This window comes from Acomys minous, assembly GCF_964271855.1.
Source record: "Acomys minous genome assembly, chromosome: 10".
Taxonomy (NCBI): domain Eukaryota; kingdom Metazoa; phylum Chordata; class Mammalia; order Rodentia; family Muridae; genus Acomys; species Acomys minous.
In genome coordinates, this window is record NC_140491.1 from 71,193,358 (window position 1) to 71,215,041 (window position 21,684).

Consider the following 21,684-nt stretch of genomic DNA (forward strand, 5'->3'; position numbering starts at 1 on the left):
TTTAAAACTGTCCATTTACCTACAGTAGTGCCTCTGAATGCGCCCCCCAACCCAGGACAACCCCACCTCTGCTGCAATGTGCAAGGCTCAGCTGACCCATCATCTGCTCGGAAGAAATTAAAAGCGCTCCAAGATTAAACTCAAATTGTTTCATTTTGACTCAAACTAGACCAACTAGTTCAAAGAAAGCCCCAGAGGCTCCTCCCACCCCCTTCCCCCCTTCCCCGGCTGACCTCTGTGGCTTCTCGGTAAAGGGACAGCACATCCACTTTCATTCACTCAACTTCAAACAGGCTTTTGTTGTTTAGTTCTGTAGAGCTGGGCATGGAACCTCTCAATGCTAAGCCAGCGCTTCACGCTCAGCACGTCCTTAAGAACACGTGAGAGGCCTTTTCCTTCGTTTTTCTACACTGAGAAAGAACGTATTTAAAGCCATTCACCACATAATCACTCCTGGTCCAGCAGGTTTGAGCTTACCTCATTTCCAGGTGCTGGCTGACCCCTGGGTCCATGGGGCCCGTGCGGACCTTCCAGCCTCCAGGACTGTGTCGAGGAATGCTTTGGTGCCTTGGTGGGAAGCAGTCCCTGAGCCGACTAGGAAGGAGGCTAAATAAACCCGCACAGGTGCTATGAGCCCCATCTGGGTAACACCCTGCACATCCCACCCCCTTCTGTTCCCACTTGTGCCACCCCATCTCCTCCTTCTGCTCACGCGCCGCCATCTCCAGCCCTGCGGCCTCCACCCTGATGGGGAGGGGGTGATGTGTGCTGTATGGCTGCATCTTAGGTGACCCCTGCTGCACTGCGGTCCACCAGGATCTTAAGGAAGGGACCGCAAGGGGGTCAAAGGGGTCACAACAGATGCAGTGCTATTTGCCCAATGTCAGAATGGACAGGCCTCAGAAGAAAAAAAAAAAAAAAGGAGGGGTGGTGGTGATGGCAGAGAGGGTCCTTTTAGAGAAACTTCTCCACCTAGAGAACCCTAAGCGAGTCTAAGCAGTCTGGAGCTGGCTTCAAAAATCAGCAAGGGGGGGGGGCGCTCACAACAAACAGTGGTAACAGAAGGTTTGTGTGGGAAGACGGTTAAGTTTGGTCTAAAACAAGCAATGTCTCTGGTAATGAGCTGTTGTTAGGAAGTGTGTGGGGCCTCTGAAGAAGGCTGCTGCCTTTCCAGGGCTGGGCTTTTTGGGGAGAAGAGATGCAGGAGGGCAGAGCAAGGTGAAGGAAGGACCAGACGGAGGCATCTGGGGACACCATAAAGCAGAGATGCTCACAGTGTGTGTGGCAGCCACACTGGCCTGCTCTTCGATTTTGGTACCACTCAACTGTACTGTGCACTGAGGACACCTGAGCTATCTATCAGCAGGGGTCCTAGTGAGAAACAGACTCAGGGTGGTGTAGTGCCTGAGGGCTGGCACCAAGCAGGGAGACAGGACCACTCTTGAACTTGAAGGGACAAGGAGGGTGTAGTCCCAAACATTAGCTATCTGGACCTGTGGCCTTAGAAGAGGTACCTGGGCACTGCTTCTCCATCACACTCCTCCCAAAGCCCAAGACAGAACCAAGAGGCCAGTCAGCCTCTTCCCAGGGGGAGGAGGAAAGCCAGAGAGTGGGTCCGGGTGCGTTAACCATCAGCACCCACTACCGAGATAAGTCAGTGGCTGCTTTTGTGATTGGCCTATGCAACCTTTACTTATCAAAGGGTGATGACACAACTTTAATCTTAGGCTACAAAAGCAGAACCAAAACACGAGTGAAAAACTCAAGTTTGTACAAAATGGACAGGTAACATTTATTAAAACGTGTCATACAAAAGGGCATGTTCTCTTCTATAAGAAGAAAATATTAAACAGTGACATTCAATCAAAACCATGCTGTACAATGAAGACAGCAATTCTAGAAAGAACTATTTAACGTCTAAAACACAGGCGGTTCACAAAGTACCCATGATATGCACCTAATGACAATCTGCTTACCATCCCATGGTTCTGTGGCCCAAGAGTCACCTGACTTGCATAAATAAAGTAATTTTCTGGGAGAAACATTGGGAACCCCGTAAAAAGAAAGGAGGCAGCAGCAACTGACATAACACAGGCTTCAAGCAACGTTTAAAAAGGAAAAAAATAAAGTCACATTTGCAAACGATGTTCCAGCATCTTCCCACAGGGCAGTATCAGTAGAGACTAGCAATTAGAAACTAGTACCTTTAAATATGTAAATAGCAGAGAGAGAAAACAAAACAAAGCAAAATCCAAACAACCCAGGACTCACTGGATAAAGTTAGTTTACCAGCCAAACCAGCCTACATCCCAAGAGGTCAAGGGCAGCCTGGCCCTTGTATCCCAAAGTATCAGAGAATTTAAGGAGTGACTCCATCTGAGAGGCAAAGCTCCACCACAACCTTGGGGGACCCACCAGCAGCACATCAAAATGCAGCAGTCTTGTTCCTCAACTTCTTGGGGTGTGCCAGCCTCTGTAGCACACAGCTTTCCCAACAGCTAAAAGCCTGTCCAGGGTCGAGGAGTTCAGGAAATGCCTCCTGCAATGGAGGGGACCCCTTAGGCAAACTCCAGCACGCAAGGACTTGGACTACGAAGCTAGCTCACTGTGACATGTGCATCCAAGGTTGAAGGCATGGTGCATGAAGACTGTAAAATGTAACCAGCAGGGCCTGGAAGCCCTTTTGTGTAAAGACTTGAGAAAAGCCAACCAAGGCTTAGAGACATACACCTTGTTGGTGGGCCACTGAGGAAATCCCTGAAACATTGGACAGGGCTGCCCACAACTATGTAAGCTCTTCTGGAAGGATGAGGGTTTCCTAAGGCAGTGGTGAGGAGACCAGCACTGCAACAGAGCAGGGTGCCAGAAAGCCTCTCTAACGGGAGAGGTGGGTCAGAAGCCTCACTGAATGTCTGGACTTCAGACACCCCACCTTCTCATAGGGTCTCTGACTGACTCAGCACAACCAAAGGACCAGGCTGTCTCCATGGTGTTTCTTTTACCCCTAGACTCTTCTCTGCAAGGGTGTGTTTATACAAACAGACTTCAATGGGAGACAGGTCATGGATCTGCTCAACAGGCAGAAGGCGGTTCATGAATACTGATAACAAAATAGCTTAACTGCCTCAGTGTAGAAATGTTAGCAGCCTAAAAGCACTTCATCCTCACCCAGCTTAGGGCTATCCGTAAACCCACTGGCCTCTCATGTGAGAAGACTAGGGGCACGCTGAGTGTGATTGTGATTGTACGTTCCCCTCCATACGCTTCTCAGGGAGGAAGAGAGGGCTGCTGCCGCCTGCGATCTAGGCAGCAAACCACTAGGAGGTAATATCTAGTTTCTAGTTTAAAAAAAATCTACATGTATACTTATAATAATAATAATAAAGTTTTAATACAAAGTGCGTTTATATAACAAGACTGATACAGTGTTTGTAAATAGATCCCTGTTTTGCTGTCTAAATCACAAACATTTACTGGCAAGTCTGTATTTTCTTTCCTCTTTCCAAACAGAGGTCAAAGGTGCACTCTTGGTGTCAGAGCCTGAGGATCAGAGGCCCTTGCCAGAAATGTCTGTCATGTTAGAGAAAGCCAATTTTTAATAACAAAATTTCACCCCAAATCCAAGAAAAATAATTTTTATTTTAAGGAGAAGTTTCTACTTGGCAGTAGTAGACAGACCAGTAAGTTTATGGAAAGATGATATAGAGCAATACCCTGTCCTACTGTCTGGCCAGCTCTGATCTAGCCTAGAGTCATACAGGGAGTGAGTCTCAGCTGAGGGACTGAGCAGATCAGAGTGGCTGTGGGCAAGTCTTGACTGTCAGCATTCAGGTTCCTGCCTGACTTTACTCAGTGATGGCAATGTAAGCTGACATAAGCACTTTCCTTCCTAAACTGCTGTTGGTCACAGTGTGTGCTCCCAGCAAAGAGAAGCAAACCAGACACCTACCCAGTAAGAGCCTCAGGCCTGGCACATGCTTAAAAGCTTTCTGAATACAAGTCTCTTCTGACCTAAGACATGGGCCCCCAGGCAGAAGAGGCCTCAAGGGCAGCCTTCTTTCCCTTAGTGGAGGGGTGGGTGGGGGTAAACTCCTGTGCAGCTTTCTCCGCACTGTGAACCCACATTCGAGCTCTCACAAAGAGCTGGCAGCTGCTCTCCTTGTGTACCCTCAGAGATTGCACTCCCCACACGAGGGCTTTTTTGAGAATCTCTCTCAAGCAGCCCATTTATAAGCCACTGCCTCTCACACACTGAGCATGGGAGAGCCTTGCTCACAGGTTAAGTCTTAGGCACACATTCTGGTTTGGTCCCATGAGCTGTGTGTGGTCCCTGGCTGCCCGTGTTGGGAAGCACCATGATCTAAGGCAGGGGGAGCCACAGGACAGTGCTGCAGGCTGGCTGTCTCCTGCCATTAAATGAGGGACCTTAAGACAACACACCAACTAGAAACACCTATCTCTGGCACCCACAGACTAAACGGGAGATACAACGGCTCAAACCTACGATCTGCAGCAGGGTTGGAGAGATGGCTCAGTGGTTAAGAGCACTGATTGCTCTTTCAGGACCCAGGTTCAATTCCCACATGGTGGCTCACAACTGCCTGTAACTCCAGTTCCAGGAGATCCAACACCCTCACACAGACATACATGCAGACAAAACATCAACACACAGAAGAAAAACAAAATTTGCAGCACTATGACAGTGTCACCTGTTTCGGACTCAGAAGATCTATCTAACATTGTGACAGTTTTAGCTAGAACCTGTAGAAAGTATGAAACTAGACAAGAGAGCTCTGTTCACTTCTCAGCCCAGGGGTCGGGTTACTGTAGCCGTCCGTGAGGGGAGCAGCATGCAGTGACACCGCCACCAAATCAAAACCCAGGACCCTGCAGCTATCAGGGGAAAATAAAATGCAACGTGACCTCGGGACAGTGAGTGACAGAAAACTGCTGCCACCTGAGTAGAGTTGGTGGGTTAGAGTCCGCCACCAAGTCCACCTACCTTCAGCGCTGCAAGCTGGAAGGGTTGTAGTGCCAGCTGGGCACTGGGTGAACTTATTCCCATCATCCATTCTAGGCCAGGACAGGAACATACAAATTTGAGAAATTAAATTTTTTAATTGGCCTACTTAGAGCTGGTCTTTTCAGAAATATCTTTTTTTTTTTTAAGCTTCTCTCATAATAGCAAGTGGCACGCATCATCTGTGCCCAGATTTGCATTAATTACCATAGTTTATTTTTGTGCATGCCACTCAAGGGCCAGACCCTATTTTTAGTTAGCCTCAGTTGTATTCTGCTCAGCCTTTGCAGCTTCATAGGACTTGGTACAAGAAGTCACATGCCTGTGGAAACTGTCCCTCCACATAAACCTCTTTGCACAGATATTACACTCGTAGGGCTTTATGCCTGTATGAATTTTCATGTGGCCCACGAGATGGTGCTTCATTTTGAATTTCTTACCACAGACACTACAGCCATAAGGGCGGAGACCGAGGTGCATGCTCATGTGTCGATCTCGCTGACTCTTGTGTGTGAAACTTTTCCCACACTGACAAGGATATAGCTTGTCAGCGGCTGAGAATCCTAAGTGGGACGCCTCTTCTTTTATGCCCATCACCATTTCAACGTTCTCACTGTAGCCTGCAGCCTCCTGTTTATGCCCAACTAGATTCCCATCCACTCTGTCTCCAGAAAACTCTTCCATGGAGGAGCCATAGAAGTCCACCTGCTCGTCATAGTTGCTCTCCTCTGTTTGCTCATCAAACTCCACTTCTACTTTCTTCTCCACAATTTGGAACTCCTCCTCCACTCCTGAAGGCTGGACCAAGTGGTCCGTCTGCATGGTATTGATGGACTCGGTGACCTGGTGCTCATCGTAGGCCGCATGCACATCCATGCCCTCCCACGTCTGCTCCAGGCGCTCAGGCTTCACGTGGATCCAGCGCCTATGAGGCATTATGCTGGGCTTGCTGTACAGAGGCCGGGTGTAATGGAACTCAGCGCTGTCGCTGGCCCCCTCCTCCCCATCCTGGCTCGCCATCTCCGTGCTCAGCCGGTCATGCTCTGTGGAGGAGTTACTCGGCAAGTACTCGTGCTCAGTGAGCTGAGACGACAGCTCATCTTTGGTGCTCTCCTCTTCGTTCTCACCATCCCTCAGTTCCTGGGCTTTGGGGAAATCAGTGTGCCCCCCAGAGCCCAGCTCGAAGCTCTCGACCAGGCCGTTGTAGTTACTGCTACTGGGAGACTGGTGGTCACTGCCATGATTCAGCTTCTGACACAGGACTGTGGGGTTTCCCTCCAGGACCTCAGTGCACTTGTCCACCACATGCCACATCTGGAGGAAGCTGGCTGCTGTTAAGTAACTAACAATTTCTGGAGCAGGCATCACAAGGCGTCCTGTGTAGCTGGATAAGAGAATGTTCTCAAACACTCTTGGGTTCATCACATCAGGCAAAACAATCCTCCTACTGTTTTTTAGGAGTACTTGGTCACAAAAGTAGGGTGAACTGGCAGCAAGAACGGCTTTGTGTGCATGGAAAATGTGGCCTTGGACAACAATGGAGACGTCACATAACTGTCCTTGCTGGCGCTGCTGGTTTAGCTTCTGCAGAATGGTGCTGGAAAAATCTGGAAACTCTACTCGAAAAGAGTTTGTTCCGGGCTCCATTTCATCACCAATCTTGTTTAGTGCTGCAAGACAAAAAAAAGTTAGTACTAACTCCAGCCTCAAAGAAGCCCCATCAACCCCTCGCCCAGCACTCAGAACACCAAGACAAGCTCCCAAGTTTCAGGTCCCCTGAGATAGGCCTGTAGGTATTAAGGGTGCCTCCCCTCAAAAGCAACTCTTCCTGTTGCCCTATCTGTGGATGAGGAGGCACAACCCACAGCAAATGTATCTGTGTGCACACAAATCCTCTAAGCAAAACAAAGTAACTATTCCTAATCAAAACAAACACGATTCTTATCAAAATAACTCAACTGTAATCCTTGGACTCCCCAGTTACCAAAACCAGGAGGGAACAGGACTGTGAGAGGGAGTTGGGGGGGGGGTGGCGGGGCTGGGAGTAAAATGCATGCTTAGCATGTATGACTCTGTAGGCTACATCTCTGCACACACTCCAAAAGAAAAAAAAAAAAGAAGAATTCAATTGTGGGAAGACAGAAATGCCTATGCTAAGGTTTTTTTTTTTTTAATTATTTACCTTTATTTTATATGCACTGGTGTTTTGCCTGCACGCATGCCTATGTGAGTGTGTCAGATCCTGGAATTACAGACAGTTATGAGCTGCCATGTGCTGGGATTTAAACCTGGGTTCTCTGGAAGAGCAGACAGTGCCCTTAACCACTGAGGCATCTCTCCAGTTCCTGCGAACGTTCTTGATACAGGAATGAAGCAGGTCACAGCTCCATACACACAAGTGTTTGGTCCCCCAGAGACCAGATAAAAAGCTGGGTATGACAGCTGATGGCTGTAACCCCTACTGCTACAGAGTGGAGATGGGAGAATCCCTCACCCCAGCTCTTGGGCCAGCCAGTCTAGACAATCTAGTTAGCTCCAGGGTTAGTGAGAGACACCGTCTCAAAAAACAAGGCAGAGGACAAAAGGATGACCCATGGCTTCCACACACTAGTACACATATGTACACAGACAGACACAAAGGGTAAGAGCGGGATTCAGGGAAGACAGTTGAGAAGGGAGATGCCGCTACAGACATAGCATCAGGAAAATGATACGCTTGTTCTTTTTTTTTTTTTTTTTTGGCTTTTCGAGACAGGGTTTCTCTGTGTAGCCTTGGCCATCCTGGACTCACTTTGTAGACCAGGCTGGCATGGAACTCACAGCGATCCGCCTGCCTCTGCCTCCCGAGTGCTGGGATTAAAGGCATGCGCCACCACGCCCGGCTGATACACTTGTTCTTTTAGCACTAGGAAACACTACTGCTGAGAGGTGCAGATCACTCTTGAGGTCATGGGGACTAGCTCCTTAAGGGCTCCTGACATCTTGAGCAAAGCAAGGTTCTCTATCTGGTTGTCTCTGCACTGCTGAAGGACTTACAGACCCACTAGGCAGTTGCTACTCCCTGCTACTAGACTTAGGAACAACTAGGCTGGAAAGATGCCTCAGAGGGGGAAAGTGCTCCCCAGCACCCATGTAATAAATTAGGTGAGTGTGGGGGTCTGCCTGTATGTAACACTAGTGGCGTGTACTCCTGGGGCAAGCTGGCTGGACTAAGGGGTGAGCTCTGGGCTACGTGAGATATTTTTGGCTGAATAAGCAGGAGAGAGCAACCAAAGAAGATACGAGACATCAACTGCTGATGTACACACAAACACACACATCCCTCCTACAGCACCCACAGCATTTATAATTGTCATGTACCACCTTGCTCTAATACTGTAAACCAATCATCAATAAATACCAAGCTTTCTAAGTATAAAGAACAGACAGTTCAAGTGCTATTCTTCTTTTTAAAAAAGAATTTAATTGCCAGGCGTGGTGGCACATGCCTTTAATCCCAGCACTCCGGAAGCAGAGGCAGAGGCAGGCAGATCTGAGTTCGAGGTCAGCCTGGTCTACAAAGCAAGTCCTGGATAGCCAAGGCTACACAGAGAAACCCTGTCTCAAAAACAAAACAACAACAAAATTAATTTATATGATTATGTTATATGTGAGTGTATGAAGGTAGGGCCCATATATGCATGCAGATCAGAGGTCAACATTAGTTCCCCCCCCCCCCCCCCAGTTTTTAGAGACAGGGTTTCCCTGTGTATTCTTGGCTTTCCTCAACTCTCTCTGTAGACTAGGCAGGCCTCAAACTCACAGAGCTCAGACTGTCTCTGCCACCATGCCCGGCTCTCTTACAGTGGCTCTAAAAACCTTCCTTATAACCCTTGTATCATCCTTTGATTTCTCAGAAGTCATTCTTGAGTGACACAGAGATGACAAAGCACTGAGGTGTTCTTAATAATCAGTCTTGTGTTAAATTTGGTACATTACTCTCTCCTCTCCTTCTGCTGCTCCTCCCCCTCCCTCTATATCCCTGGCTAATTTGGAACTTGCTCTGTACACCAGGCTGGCCTCAAATTCAGAGATCAGCCTGCCTCTGCTGCCTGAGTGCTGGGACAAAGGAGTGCACACCACACCTGGCTCCTCCCCCTTTCTCCTCTTCTCCCAGGGCTTTGTGGCAGCCGAGTGGTCTGCCACTGAGCTCTAGGCCAGCCCTCTATTTAAGTCTTTACAATTATTCTGTAAGTCCAGTTATTTCAAGCTTTCCTAAAGTCAAAAGCTTGTTTTAACTAAGTAGAGATGAATCCAGGTCAGTGTTACCTCCAAAGCCTACAGGGTTTTTCCTGTCATGTCACCCTGTCTTCTCCAAGGAGACCATAATGCTGGAGCAGTCATTAATAATCTTTAGGTAAGACAGTGCTTTTTGAGCAAAGCATTAATTTATGATTTTATACATCCTAGAACATGTCGTAATAACTTAAGATGAAAACAGAGCAAAAAAACCTGTTCTAGTGTTCTAGTTTGTAAAGGAAAAGCTCACTGCATGGCTAACAGGTGTCTACGTAAATTCCAAGAGCAGCATCTGGACAGGGAGCCTCTAGGTATTTCTCTCCACTAGAGGATGTTGGTTTGAAAAGGGGGAGAACAGTGCTGGAAAAGAAACAGGAGTGGACTATTATAGTAGCTGTGCTGTGAACATGGAGTTGCTGCCTTGAGGACAGACTCCCTTTCAAGCTCAGCTCTGGATCTCCATCTCCATTTCCCTGATAACACACAGACTTAAGACAAGGAAGCATCCCAACTGTCCCTCCTTATGGTTTGAAATGCCAGATGAGCTGGGTGTGGTGGTGCCCGCCTTTAATCCCAGCACTGGGGAGGCAGAGGCAGGTGGAGTTCCAGGCCAGACTGGTCTACAAAGACAGTCCAGACTAACCAAGGCTACACAGAGAAACCCTGTCTTGAAAAAAACAAAACATGAATGCCATATGAAAGGAAAGAGGGAAGAGGTATTCGGGCTTACTTGAGGCCCATCAAGGAAAAGCTACCTCTCAATCAAAAGAATAAAACCTGAGTTCCAGCCGGGTGTGGTGGCGCACGCCTTTAGTCCCAGCACTCGGGAGGCAGAGGCAGGTGGATCACTGTGAGTTCAAGGCCAGCCTGGTCTACAAAGTGAGTCCAGGACAGCCAAGGCTACACAGAGAGACGCTGTCTCGGAAAAAAAAAAAACACCTGAGTTCCACCCCAGCCATGAGTGGAGCAAGACATTCTAAACATTACATACTATTGTCCCTTCTAACAGTCAATCCAACAAGCTTTACCAGATCATGCCTCAGGAAAACGGATACACTTTAAGACATGCTAAAGACATGGGAGGAGGCGGGTGGATCACTGTGAGTTCGAGGCCAGCTTGGTCTACAAAGAGAGTCCAGGACAGCCAAGGCTATGCAGAGAAACCTTGTCTCAAAATAAATAAATAAATAAACACACACACACACACACACACACACACACACACACACAAAGATGGGAGGAATAATTATCCCATTACTGAGATAATAAACACCTCAGAAGCTCCTCCCTTAATGCTGCTACAGCTTGCCTACTTCTTATCTTCCTATCTTTTACCAACTTTGGCCAAAATCCAAGGCATGTTTACCCTGATCCTGAGCTTTCTTTCTCTTTTCTCCCCCGCCCCCCACCTCCCTGTCTTGGGGTGGGGAAAAAGGTTCTTGAGCCTCCTGGATTGTCTTAAAATTCTTTTATCAAGGAGATTGAAAATCTGCTAAAGGGAACTGGAATGTCTGTTGGGTGGCAGCAATGCTGGCTACACAACACTGCCTGTAGTTAATGCCGCTGAACTCAGTTAATTAAAAGCTGGGCAGAGGGGCACACCTGAAAGCCCAGGATGGAGGCCTTAGATAGCACCGTGAGTTTGAGGCCCACTTGGGCTACACAGTGAGAATGCCTTGAATAATCAACAGCTACCCAAAGATCACATATTTCACTACAGAAGGGGAAAAGACTAGAAAAGATGCCATGATTGCTTAGCTGTGTCAAGGTGGTAACTATCCTTGTGTCTTAGTCTGGGCGGATGCAGCCGTGCTCCATAACCTCTGAAATTATTATTGTTGTTTTTTGAGACAGGGTTTCTCTCTGTAGTTTTGGCTGTCCTCGAACTCGGAGATCGCCTGCCTTTGCCTCCCCAGTGCTAGGAATTAAAGGCTGCAACACCTTGCCCAGCTCCATCTCTGAACTTCTACATACTTAGAAGTGGCTATGGCCTGGTTAGACTACAGCTGCTGTCTCAATTGAGGGAAAAACAACAACAAAAGCTCCAAGATTCACTAAAAGCCAAAAAGTGCCTGCACATGGAGGATGGAGAACATCACAAACACCACCACCCTTACAGGGTTATAGCCTGGTAGAGCACACACACTCATCCAACATGGCATTCAAGGCAAAGCTGAAAACTCTTGAAGGAGCTGGGATAAGGTCACATGGTCCTATGTGAAGTCTGAGTAACCAGATGCTGAGGCAAGTCCTCATTCTTGTATAACATGTTTTCACAAAAATAACCCAAGTGATATGAAAATGAGCTGAACTCCAAGATCCTAGAAAATAGTGTGAGCTTTAGGAAAGCAGAGATGGTGGCTGGAGAGCCGGCTCAGTGGTTAAGAGTACTGGGCGCTCCACCATAGGACCTGAGATTAATCTCCAGAACCCACATGGTAGCTCACAACTGTCTGTGACTCCTGTCACAGGGGATATGTCACCCTAACACAAATATACATGCAGGCTAAACACCAATGTGTACAAAATAATTTTTTTCTTTTGGTTCTTTTGGACAGGGCTTCTCTGTGCAACAGCCCTGGTTGAACTACACTCACTGTGGAAACCAAACTGGCTTTACCTCAGAGATCCACCTGCCTCAGCTTCCCATGTGCTGGGGTTAAAGGCGGGACACCACACTCGGCTAATAAAAATAATTAGAAAAGAAAGAAGAAAGAAGTCAGAGACAGTGGAGATGGAGCCTAGGTGAGAGACACTGCCTGACAGGACTCCACTGTCTGTCTGTTCCAGGCAATCCTGGCAGAGTAGCACTGATTTCAGAGAAACAGCCACACAGCCACATCTCATCCTCTGATAAAGTCTAGGTGTCCTAGTTAGCTTCAACTGTCTATGCAGCCTAGAGCCATCTGAGCGGAGAGCCTCCACCGAGGAAATAACTGAATCTGATTGGCCTGTGGCCATCTCTGAGAGAAGGACCTGGTTGTTAATTGCTGTAGGAGGGCCCAGCCTACCTAAGTAGGTAACACCACCCCTAGGCAGAAAGCCTGACTAAACCAGAGAGTAACCCAGCAGTCCTCCATGCTTCCTGCCCCCTGAGAGTTCCCTTCCTGATTAGAGCGTGGCCTGGTAGCGTAAGCTGAACAAACACTTTGCTCCCAAATTGCATCTAGACAGTGTTTTATGGAGCAATAGAATGAAATGAAATCATGACACTGAATTTTGGCATTAAACACGAGTACCCAGGCAGCACCGAATCTCAGAATAGAATAAGGTGTTGTGAGTTAATGCATTGCTGGACTAACACAGGAGGAAGCCTGAGGTTGGGGCCAACTGCAAGGCTTCATCAAATGTAGTCTAGGCTTGAACAATAAAATATGTCTGGAAAACAGAGGGAGACATGATGGGATTTACGGAATTGGGGGCAGGAAGCTACAGTATTGTGAGTTGCATGTGGTACCATTAAAAAAGAAATCAACAGCACACATAATGGGAGACCATATTTGCACATATTACTATGAATAATCTGTTCTGAGCACATACAAAGCCTACAGTCAGTAAAACAACCCAGCTACAAAGAATGGACAAAAGATTCCATAAAGCACTTCTCCAAAGAGCAAGACCCTCGTGAACAACGCTCAGGACCAACAGAACAGCACTGTGTGGGCCACGTGCAGGATACCTGGTTCCATGCCCAGCACCACCCCTCCCCCACCCCCTAAATCAACCAAAACTACAAGGAACACCTTTTCACCCATTAAGATGGCATGAAAAATAAGAGACATTAACAACTGTCAGTGGTGTTCTGTGGAGAACAGAACCCTATACACACGGCTGGTAGGCATGGAAGTGGCATGAAAGGTGCAGAAAGGGGGCTGGGAGCTTCTCAGACAGCTGAAGGGATGTAGGCCAGCAATTCTACTCTTAAGCATAAACCCAACAGGAGCGAACACATGATGTCCATAACAGTGTTATCCAAAAAGCCCCAAGCAGAAACAATGGAGTGTGTACGAAGGAAAGACTACACAAAACACTGCACATCCATTTAAAAGATTATCTAGCAGGAAGAAAGAACAAGTAACAACTGGGGGTTGGGGGGCAGGAAACACTACAGAAAGAAGCCAGGGTGGGGAAGCAGTCTGCAGGAAACTCTGGGTGCTATACTCAGCATAATAAAGGACAAGGGATGGAAGGAGGAAGAGATTAGTGCAGGAGAGGGAGGGAGGGCTGGAGAATGAGAGTGTGGGAAGAGTGAGGGTGGAAGGGATCCAGATACAAAAGGCCACATTCCATTAAAGACCTGGTCAAAATGGAAAGTGGATTAGTGGCTGGAAACTGGAGAAAGCAGCAGGGAGTGGGTAACAATGGAGCATCTGCCAGCCTCAGTGGTCACTGGTGCCTCTAGTCCTAGCAGAGGCAGGCAGATCTCTGGGATGAGAGGCCAGCCTAGTCTATAAAGTGAGTTCCAGAAAAGCCAGGGCTGTGGTACAGAAACCCTGTCTCAGCCCCACCCCCACCCCATCTCCTTTAAAAAAAAAAAAAAAAGGCTTGGGCTGGAGAGATGGCTGCTCCTTCAGAAGTCCCGAGTTCAATTCCCAGCAACCACGTGGTGGCTCATGACCATCTATAATGAGATCTGATGCCCTCTTCTGGCCTGCAGGTGTGCATGCAGGCAGAGCACTGTATACATAAATAAATAGCCCTGGCTGTCATGAAAGTCACTCTGTAGACCAGGCTGGCCTTGAACTCAGAGATCTGCCTGCCTCTGCCTCGAGTACTGGGATTAAAGGAGTGTGCCACTACAGCCTAGCTCCATGAACTGTTTTTTATTAAATTATTTAACAGAGTAATGCAGGGGAAACTGACATACTGATGTCAGTTTGCTTTCTTTTTGAGATGGGGCCCTGCTACATAGCTTAGAAAGTTTCACACTCTTAACCCTCTTACCTCAGTATCCTGTGTGCTGGGATTACAGGCGCATGCTACCATGCCCAACTGCCAATGACAACTGTGAAGGTTTGTGACTGGGTATAGGGTGTTTTACCATCTTGGAGTAGGAAATACTTTGGCTAAGTAGCCATGGCTACCAATAAGCAAAATAACTGTGGCAGACAGGACTATGTATGTCAATGGAGCCGATGACATTTCCTAGCACATGACCACCACCGGGATTCCAGCTCTCACTCCCTCATGCCCCCACCTCCAACTCCCCAAGTGACCTAAAAGGGGACTCCATAATGCTGCTTCCCTGAGGTCATCCTCCATGCTGGAGTGGCGTTTACCCAGGGTCCTGTTAAATAGCCCCTCACCCACACTCTGTAAGCAAGCCCAATAAACTCACTGGTTCGCCAAGTTGGACTTTGGTAGAATCGTACTTTGCTCTGTCCTTGGTGCCCTATCTGGGATGAATAAACGTTTGTTCGCATCTCCCTAGGAAAAGTTAATGCAACACTGGGTAACTAGGAAAATGTCATCATTAATAAAACAGCAGCTGTTTATTAACGTATACACAAATACATACAAGTATGCACACAAATACAATTGTCTCACAGGATCTGTGGGAGTTGAGCCTAGTTACTGCTTAAATATAAAAAAAAATCTGTAGATGCTCAACTCCAAAGAAAATGGCTTAATATTTACATGCCATCTCAAGATCACTCCTATTTCCTCACAGGTTATGTAAATAGTATCAGGCTGCCTGCTTAGGGGTTGGCATGGAAGTCTATACACAAGCAATACAGTTGCCAATGGGTTTACTGTATTTTAACTATGGGTCTGTATGTCTGTGCCACTCTTAAGTATTTTCAATTTGGGAAGGCTAGATTCTGGACACAGACTCCAGACACTGTACCAGACTCTGCACACAGCACCTCTGTTGGTCCTGCTTGCAGCCCAAGGTTATCTACTAGAAGTGGTGAGATTTAAGACCAAAGTACATGTTTAGGCTAATCAGAATCTGAGAGGGCAGGTAGGGTAAGACAGTAAGGTAAGGTAGGTAAAGTCAGAAAGGTAAACATGATCATGTTTCACGAACTATCTAAATAACCCTGGTTTTGAAACAAGGTCTCCTCATACTGTTCAGGCCAGCCTCAAATCTGGGGGGGAGGGAGGGGGCGGCAGCCTCAGGCTCTTGAGGGATGGGATTATAGACATATGCCACCACCCCAGCCCCAAGTAACCCATAATTTAGATTATGAGCAAAATTCATTAATAAACTTCAGAGTATTTGACAGACTTAAATGAGCAATCTTATATCACCTTGTATATAATTTAAAATTCCAATAGCAATGGTTCTTCTAAAACAATTACACCAATCCCACCTCATTCATCATTCGTGGAAGCTACATGCCCCCTGCCCCCCAGGGTTCTCTGTGTAGCCATCGCTATCCGAAAACCCTCTCTGTAGACCAGGCTGGCCTCCAACTCACTGAGATCCGCCTGCCTCTGCCTCCAGAGCATTGGGATTAAATGTGTGCGCCACTATAGCTCAGCTGCTTTTTTTTTTTAAAGCAGGATTTTCTGTGTAGCCGTGGGTGTCCTGGACTCTCTTTGCAGATCAGGCTGGTCTTGAACTCACAGACTCCCCCTGCCTCTGACTGTCTGAGTGCTGGGATTAAAGGCGTGTGTCACCTTGGCTTTGGCTTTGCTATGTGGCTTTTTAGAGCAGAAGAGCTGCTCACAGGGCTCACTGGGTAAAGGCGCCTGCTGCTAACCTCGAGTTCAATTCCTAGGACCCACATGGTAGACGGAAAACTGGTTTTCTCAAGTTGTCCTCTGACCTCCACATGTGGCAGGCACGTGTCCACACACCTAAAGTAGACTAAATTATAATAAAAATTAAAAGGCAAAGGGCCTTGCATTGAATCCTCCCTGAAACAGACTGCCTCTAACATCCGTCCATGCTGGGGAGCTGAGCAGTAGCCATTGTTTATTTTTCAGCTGAGAAAACTGTGTATCAGATCTTAGCCGCCATTCCAACAGGGACTGAACATCGAAACGCGCAGAGACAGTGAGGAAACAGGGAAGCAGACCTACAGCTCCTGTACTGAAGGCCTCCAGGGATGACTTTCATCGGAACATATGGTAATTTGCATGCTCACTGTGGAAGGCACATTTAAGAACAGTAAATGTTACTTCAGGAAATTTAAGCTCTGGCAGAAATGTAGGAAAATACCGACACCCTGTGCCTACCAAAATGCTTCGCATGCAGAAAACACAGCCTGTACACCTGGGCCCTGCCTGCAGAGCCTTCAACATCCCACTCAGTTCAGAGAATAAGCAGAAACTCACTTGACAACACCTAGTCAAACTACACAGCTGAGGGTGGGGGTGAGGCCTTGGAAGTTAACTCCAATTCTAAATTAAAAAAAAAAAAAAAGCTAGTGTGGTGGCACATGCCTTTAACCCTGCACCCAGAAAGGCTGGTCTCTTGTGAGATGGAGGTCAGACTGGTGTACAAAGCGAGTCTAGGACAGCCAGGGCGATACAAAGAGAAACCCTGTTGGGGGTGGGGGGGGGGTGAGGAGGGAATCCCAAATCATTTGGTGAAGTTAGAGGCCTGTTAAGGTAAAGCACTATAGTGACTAGCCTTAAAATGTACAGTACTTCTTCAGAGGAACCATCTGATCTGTTCCATTAACACCTTTGTAAAGGGTTAGAGTGGTTATGAGCTCTTCCAGAGGACCCAGATTCAATTCCTAGCACCTACATGAGACAACTCTCAACCATCAGCAGTCCTAAGGGATCCAATGCCTTTTTCTAGTCTGTGAGCACCAGGCACAACAACATACAAAGCTCCCCACCCCACCCTCCGCAAATAAACAAACAAAATTTTAAGTTAAAATAAAACAAAACAAAAACCTTGAGGGCTGGGCATGGTGGCGCATGCCTTTAATCCTAGCACTCGGAAGGCAGAGGCAGGTGATCACTGTGAGTTCGAGGCCAGCCTGGTCTGCAAAGCAAGTTCAGGACAGCCAAGGCTACAGAAAAACCCGATCTCGAAAAACCAAAACAAAAAAACTTGACGGGAGAGTAAATGTATAGCTTACCCAGTGCAAAGCTGTGCTCCTGGGATAATGTTCTTTATGCCATGACCTTCAAAGAACAGTCTGAGTGAAGAGAGAGAGAGAGAGAGAGAATACACTTTTCAGTTTTGCTTTAAATTAAATGGCACTGATTTTTTAAAGGAAAAAAACAAAACAACACTGAAAATACAAGCTGCTAGACTTGAGATTATTAGGTGGTTAAGAGTTCCTGCTGCTCTGGGGCTGGAGAGATGGTTCAGAGGTTAAGAGCACTGTCTGCTCTTCCAGAGGTCCTGAGTTTAATTCCCAGCAACCACATGGTGGCTCATAGCCATCTGTAATGTAATCTGATGCCCTCTTCTGGCCTGCAGGCCTACATGTAGGCAGAGCACTGTATACATAATAATAAATAAATATTTTTTTAAAAAAAGAGTTCCTGCTGCTCTTTGGGACTCCTCAGTTCGTTCCCTGGACTCATGTCAGATACTTACAACTGCCTGTAACTCCAGCTCCAGTGGACCAACTTCCATGCCCATGCACACATACATGCAAGTAAAATACATCTTATAAAAAAAGGAATTTGTGGATGCCTGTCCAGTCTGTGTACTGTATATAGGGACACTTATTTTCCTCTATTTACTGTTATAGTGTCACACCTCCAGATCCTGTCTCAAAACAAACAAACAAACAAACAAACAACAAAAACAATTAAGGCCAGGCCTGGGCTACAAAATGAGTTCCAGGACAAGCAGAGCTACACAGATAAACCCTCTTTCGAAAAAACTCAAAACCAGCCCAAAAGCTTGAAAAATGGCCTTAAAGTCAGGCAAGATTTATAAAATAGAGAAACAACAAAGCAAAACCAACACCAAATGCATACCTATGAATAAAGATCATTTTCTACTCTAATAAAGGATTATTTTTCCTGCCTAACAAGTTCTTTGCATGTCAAAGGTAATATGTTTCTCAAGACACCTCTCAGTAGACTTCTGCATTGATTCCGAAGAGGGAAGAGGGAGGCAGGTGGGAAACTGCTGCCGCACAGTGGAAGCAGCTTTAGGGCCCAGACTCCTGAGCCTCAGCTGATCCTGCTGCTGCACCAAAACAATGGATTCAACTAGCTGTTCCAAAACAAGTTTCTAAGCTGCATTGCTGAAGTGATTCTACCAGCTTCAGGAGTAGTTGTGTGTGAGTGTGTGTGTGTGTGTGTAAGGTATAAAGGCAGCACAAACCTTACGACTGTTAACTACTTTGTGTTCAGTTATGCTGACGCTACGTCATTCACACTGTTGTGCACAGAACATTTCTAGAATGTTCTCACCACCTCCTAACGCTGTACCAAACTGAACTGTACCCTTATTTGACTCTAGAGTTTGATAAGTAGTTGTTTCCAGCTTGGCAGTGGTGGCGCACATCTTTAATCCTACCACTTTGGAAGGCACAGGCAAGGGAATCTCTGAGTTGGAGGCCAGTCTGGTCTACAGAGTGAGCTACAGGACAGCGGATGCTACACAGAGAAACCCTGTGCTAAAAACAAAGACAAAAAAGAAAAAAAGGGATAAATTGTTATGTCTCACATCCTGTCTATTCCAAAAGTTTCAAACAGTGTCCCGTGTGTTTCGTTTACTCTATATATAGTACTTTGGAAACAAGCAGGGAATGAATTATTTTATTTTATTTTATTTTAAGACAGAGTTTCTCTGTGTAACTTTGCCTGTCCAGGACTTGCTTTGTAGACCAGGCTGGCCTCGAACTCACCGTGATCCACCTACCTCTGCCTCCCAAGTGCTGGGATTAAAGGTGTGTGTCACCACTGCCAGGCAGGGAATGAATTCTTACTAGGTTTTTTAAAATCCACTTTAAATTCACTAAGCTGCTCCTAGAAATTCTGCTACTGTGGTAAGGGTCTTTAAAGGCAGATGTAAGCCTGGTCCTTCCTAAGCCTGTACACATGCTGGCCTGGTTAAACTAGGGCGGCTATAGACAGCCCTGGAAGCCATGCGGGGTTCCAGAAGGAGCAAAGAGCTGTGGAGACCAAAGCCAAGGTTAAATTCAAGATTCACTAAACTGCCCAGACACTGAGATAGGCCTTCAGTCTGAGGGCAGGGGCTCCTGACATTTTGTTAGGTTGGGTGACACCTGTTAGAACTGAGACCAGACTGCGGTTGGGCCACCAAAAATGAAATGTCACCCGGGTGGAGGAGTTTCACAGGGTCATGAGTCACCTTCCACGGCTCTGAGGTCCAGGCAGGGCCCGCCCTACCTAAACAAACCCAACTGAGAGGGAGAGAAACAAGAACACAACTTTGGCAAAGAAAGAAAAACAAACGGTCAAGTAGCCGCTGTGACATTCGGGCCCCCGAGGACAGCCCGAGGGGCAGAAGCAGGGTCAAGAAAACACTCAAGCAAGGTGGAGACAGCGATAAAGACAAGGTCCAGAGACTGTCAGATCCAGAGATGCAATGTGAAGACTCCAGTTGATAAGAGGCCAGGTTGGGGACAAAAACAGGTGACAACGGAGTGACAAAGAGGCGAAACTCAGAGCAGCGAGGTTCTCCCTCGCCGCGTCGGCTCTCGCGTGGGTGGCTCGACCCTGAGGTCGCTCCGCGGGCGGATTCTCCCAAGCTCTCGGGCCCGGCGTGCACCTGCCGCGGGGTGACCTTGGCCAGGAGGTCGCCCGGGAGGCCCTGGAGGCCCCAGGACTCCGAGCTGGGGCGCCGGGGGCTTCGGTGTCGCTCGCGCCGTCCCGCATCGCGGCGGCCGGAGAGTCCGCGGCGCGTACCTAGTCGCGGACGCTTTTGAGCGCGACCGCCACCTCCCGCGCCGGCGCCCAGCCTCCCCACCCCACCGTACCTGCTGACCGCTCCGCAGTCGCAGCTCCAGCCTACTGGAGCGTCCGCGCCGCCAGCACCGAGGCCTTATTCTCCGCCGCCACAGCGAGAACAACTTCCGCCGGAGCCTCCCGCCCCTCGGAAACGCTTTCTGGTTCCGCCCCCCCCCCCCCCGAAACTGCCAGTGCTTCCGGAGGCGTGTCAGCGACGCTCTGGTATGCACACGCTCCAGGATCTCTTCCGGGGCGGGACTTCAGGCAAGCACGTAGAGGCGGTTGGCGCACGCGCAGTAGGATTTAGTGCGCGTCACGTTTAGGGATCAAGTACAGCGTCTATCAGGGTGATCTAATTTCGAGTTCGAAACTCTTTGGACCTGCGAGATGGTTCGGTGGGTAAAGGCGCTTGCCGCCAGGCCTCATGGTCTGGGTTCTATCCCTGGAACTCGTGGTGGGAGAACTGACTCTGGCAAGCTGTCCGCTAACCTTCACTGGCGCACTATGGCAAGTGAACGCTCCTACCCCCCAGAAAAGTATTAACATTACAGGTTGCCTTTGAACTTAGTATGTGGCTCGAATTGGACTTAAATTCACTTCTGCTTGCACCTCCTGAGTATCAGGATTGCAAGGATGTGTCCCCATCGCGGGTGTAGGATGAATCCTCCTGCTGGACAAGCCACATCTGTTTGTTACTGTGTCTTAGGTCAGAGTGTCCACTTTCCAGCTGTGCGCGCCAGCTTCTTGGCCTCAGGAACCTAGGAGTATTCAAAGAGGAGGCTGGGACTTTCCAAGAGAGTTATTTAAAAAAAAAAAAAAAAGTTCTGGGGAGAACTGGAGAAATGGCTCAGAGGTTAAGAGCACCGTCAGTTCTTCCAGGGGACCTGGGTTCAATTTCCAGCACCCACATGGTGGCTCAGCACCTCAGTAACTCCAATTCCAGAGTATCTGTCACTCTCTTCTGCCTTCTACTGGCATTAGGCAGGCAAGCAGTATACAGACATGTATGCAGGGAAACCGCTCACACACATTAAGAAAAACAAAACATAAAAGAAATTCTGGGAAACAAAATCAAAGGAAACAAATACTGAAACACAGAACTGGGTAGCAGACCATCTTGTTGTGTGTGTGGGGGGGGGGGGAGGGAGTGATGTGGGGGTTGAGGGAAAGGCTCAGTTGGTGAAGCATTTGCTTGCAACATGAAAACTTGAATTCAGTCCCCCAAACCACGTCAAAATAGCAGGTGTGGTGGCCCGAGTCTAATGCCAGTGCTGTGGAGGCAGGGATGAGTGAGCTTTAGAACAGTGAGGGACCTGACTGAAAGGAGTGGGTGGCATCCCTGAGAATGACAGTAGGGGTTAACCTTTGACCTCCACAACCACCCATAGGCCTGTATATCCACACAGGCATGGACACACATACCAATAAACACATGAAGAAGTTGGACTGGAGAGATGGTTCGAAGGAGCCGCTTGAATGGAAGCCAAGTTGGGCTACATAGGTTGTTCCAGGTCAACCTGAAACTCCACTGTGAAGTCTTG

The 21,684-nt window shown here is 47.8% G+C and overlaps 1 protein-coding gene across 3 annotated transcripts; it reads right to left on the reverse strand.

Annotated features, from left to right (window-relative positions):
• Positions 1-1,767: 1,767 nt before the first annotated feature.
• Positions 1,768-20,304, reverse strand: ZBTB43 (zinc finger and BTB domain containing 43). 3 transcript variants are annotated; one of them, XM_084797383.1, is made up of 4 exons: positions 20,173-20,296; positions 17,344-17,403; positions 14,637-14,725; positions 1,768-6,690 (listed from the first exon to the last, which is right to left on the reverse strand). In XM_084797383.1, the coding sequence occupies exons 3-4, from the start codon at positions 14,719-14,721 to the stop codon at positions 5,273-5,275; spliced, it is 1,503 nt and encodes a 500-aa protein (XP_084653509.1). In that variant the 5' UTR covers positions 14,722-14,725; positions 17,344-17,403; positions 20,173-20,296; the 3' UTR covers positions 1,768-5,272. The 3 variants fall into 3 exon arrangements, with proteins under 3 accessions (XP_084653509.1, XP_084653510.1, XP_084653511.1); XM_084797384.1 differs by lacking the exon at positions 14,637-14,725 and having other exon boundaries at positions 20,173-20,295; XM_084797385.1 differs by lacking the exons at positions 14,637-14,725; positions 17,344-17,403 and having other exon boundaries at positions 20,173-20,304.
• Positions 20,305-21,684: the final 1,380 nt, after the last annotated feature.

Excerpts from the sequence above, each read along its gene's own strand:
- ZBTB43 (XM_084797383.1), bottom strand. The coding sequence starts at position 14,721 with ATGCGAACAAACGTTTATTCATCCCAGATAGGGCACCAAGGACAGAGC. Across the intron at positions 6,691-14,636 it reads AAGTCCAACTTGGCGAACCA|CACTAAACAAGATTGGTGAT; the intron begins GTGAGTTTATTG and ends TTTGTCTTGCAG.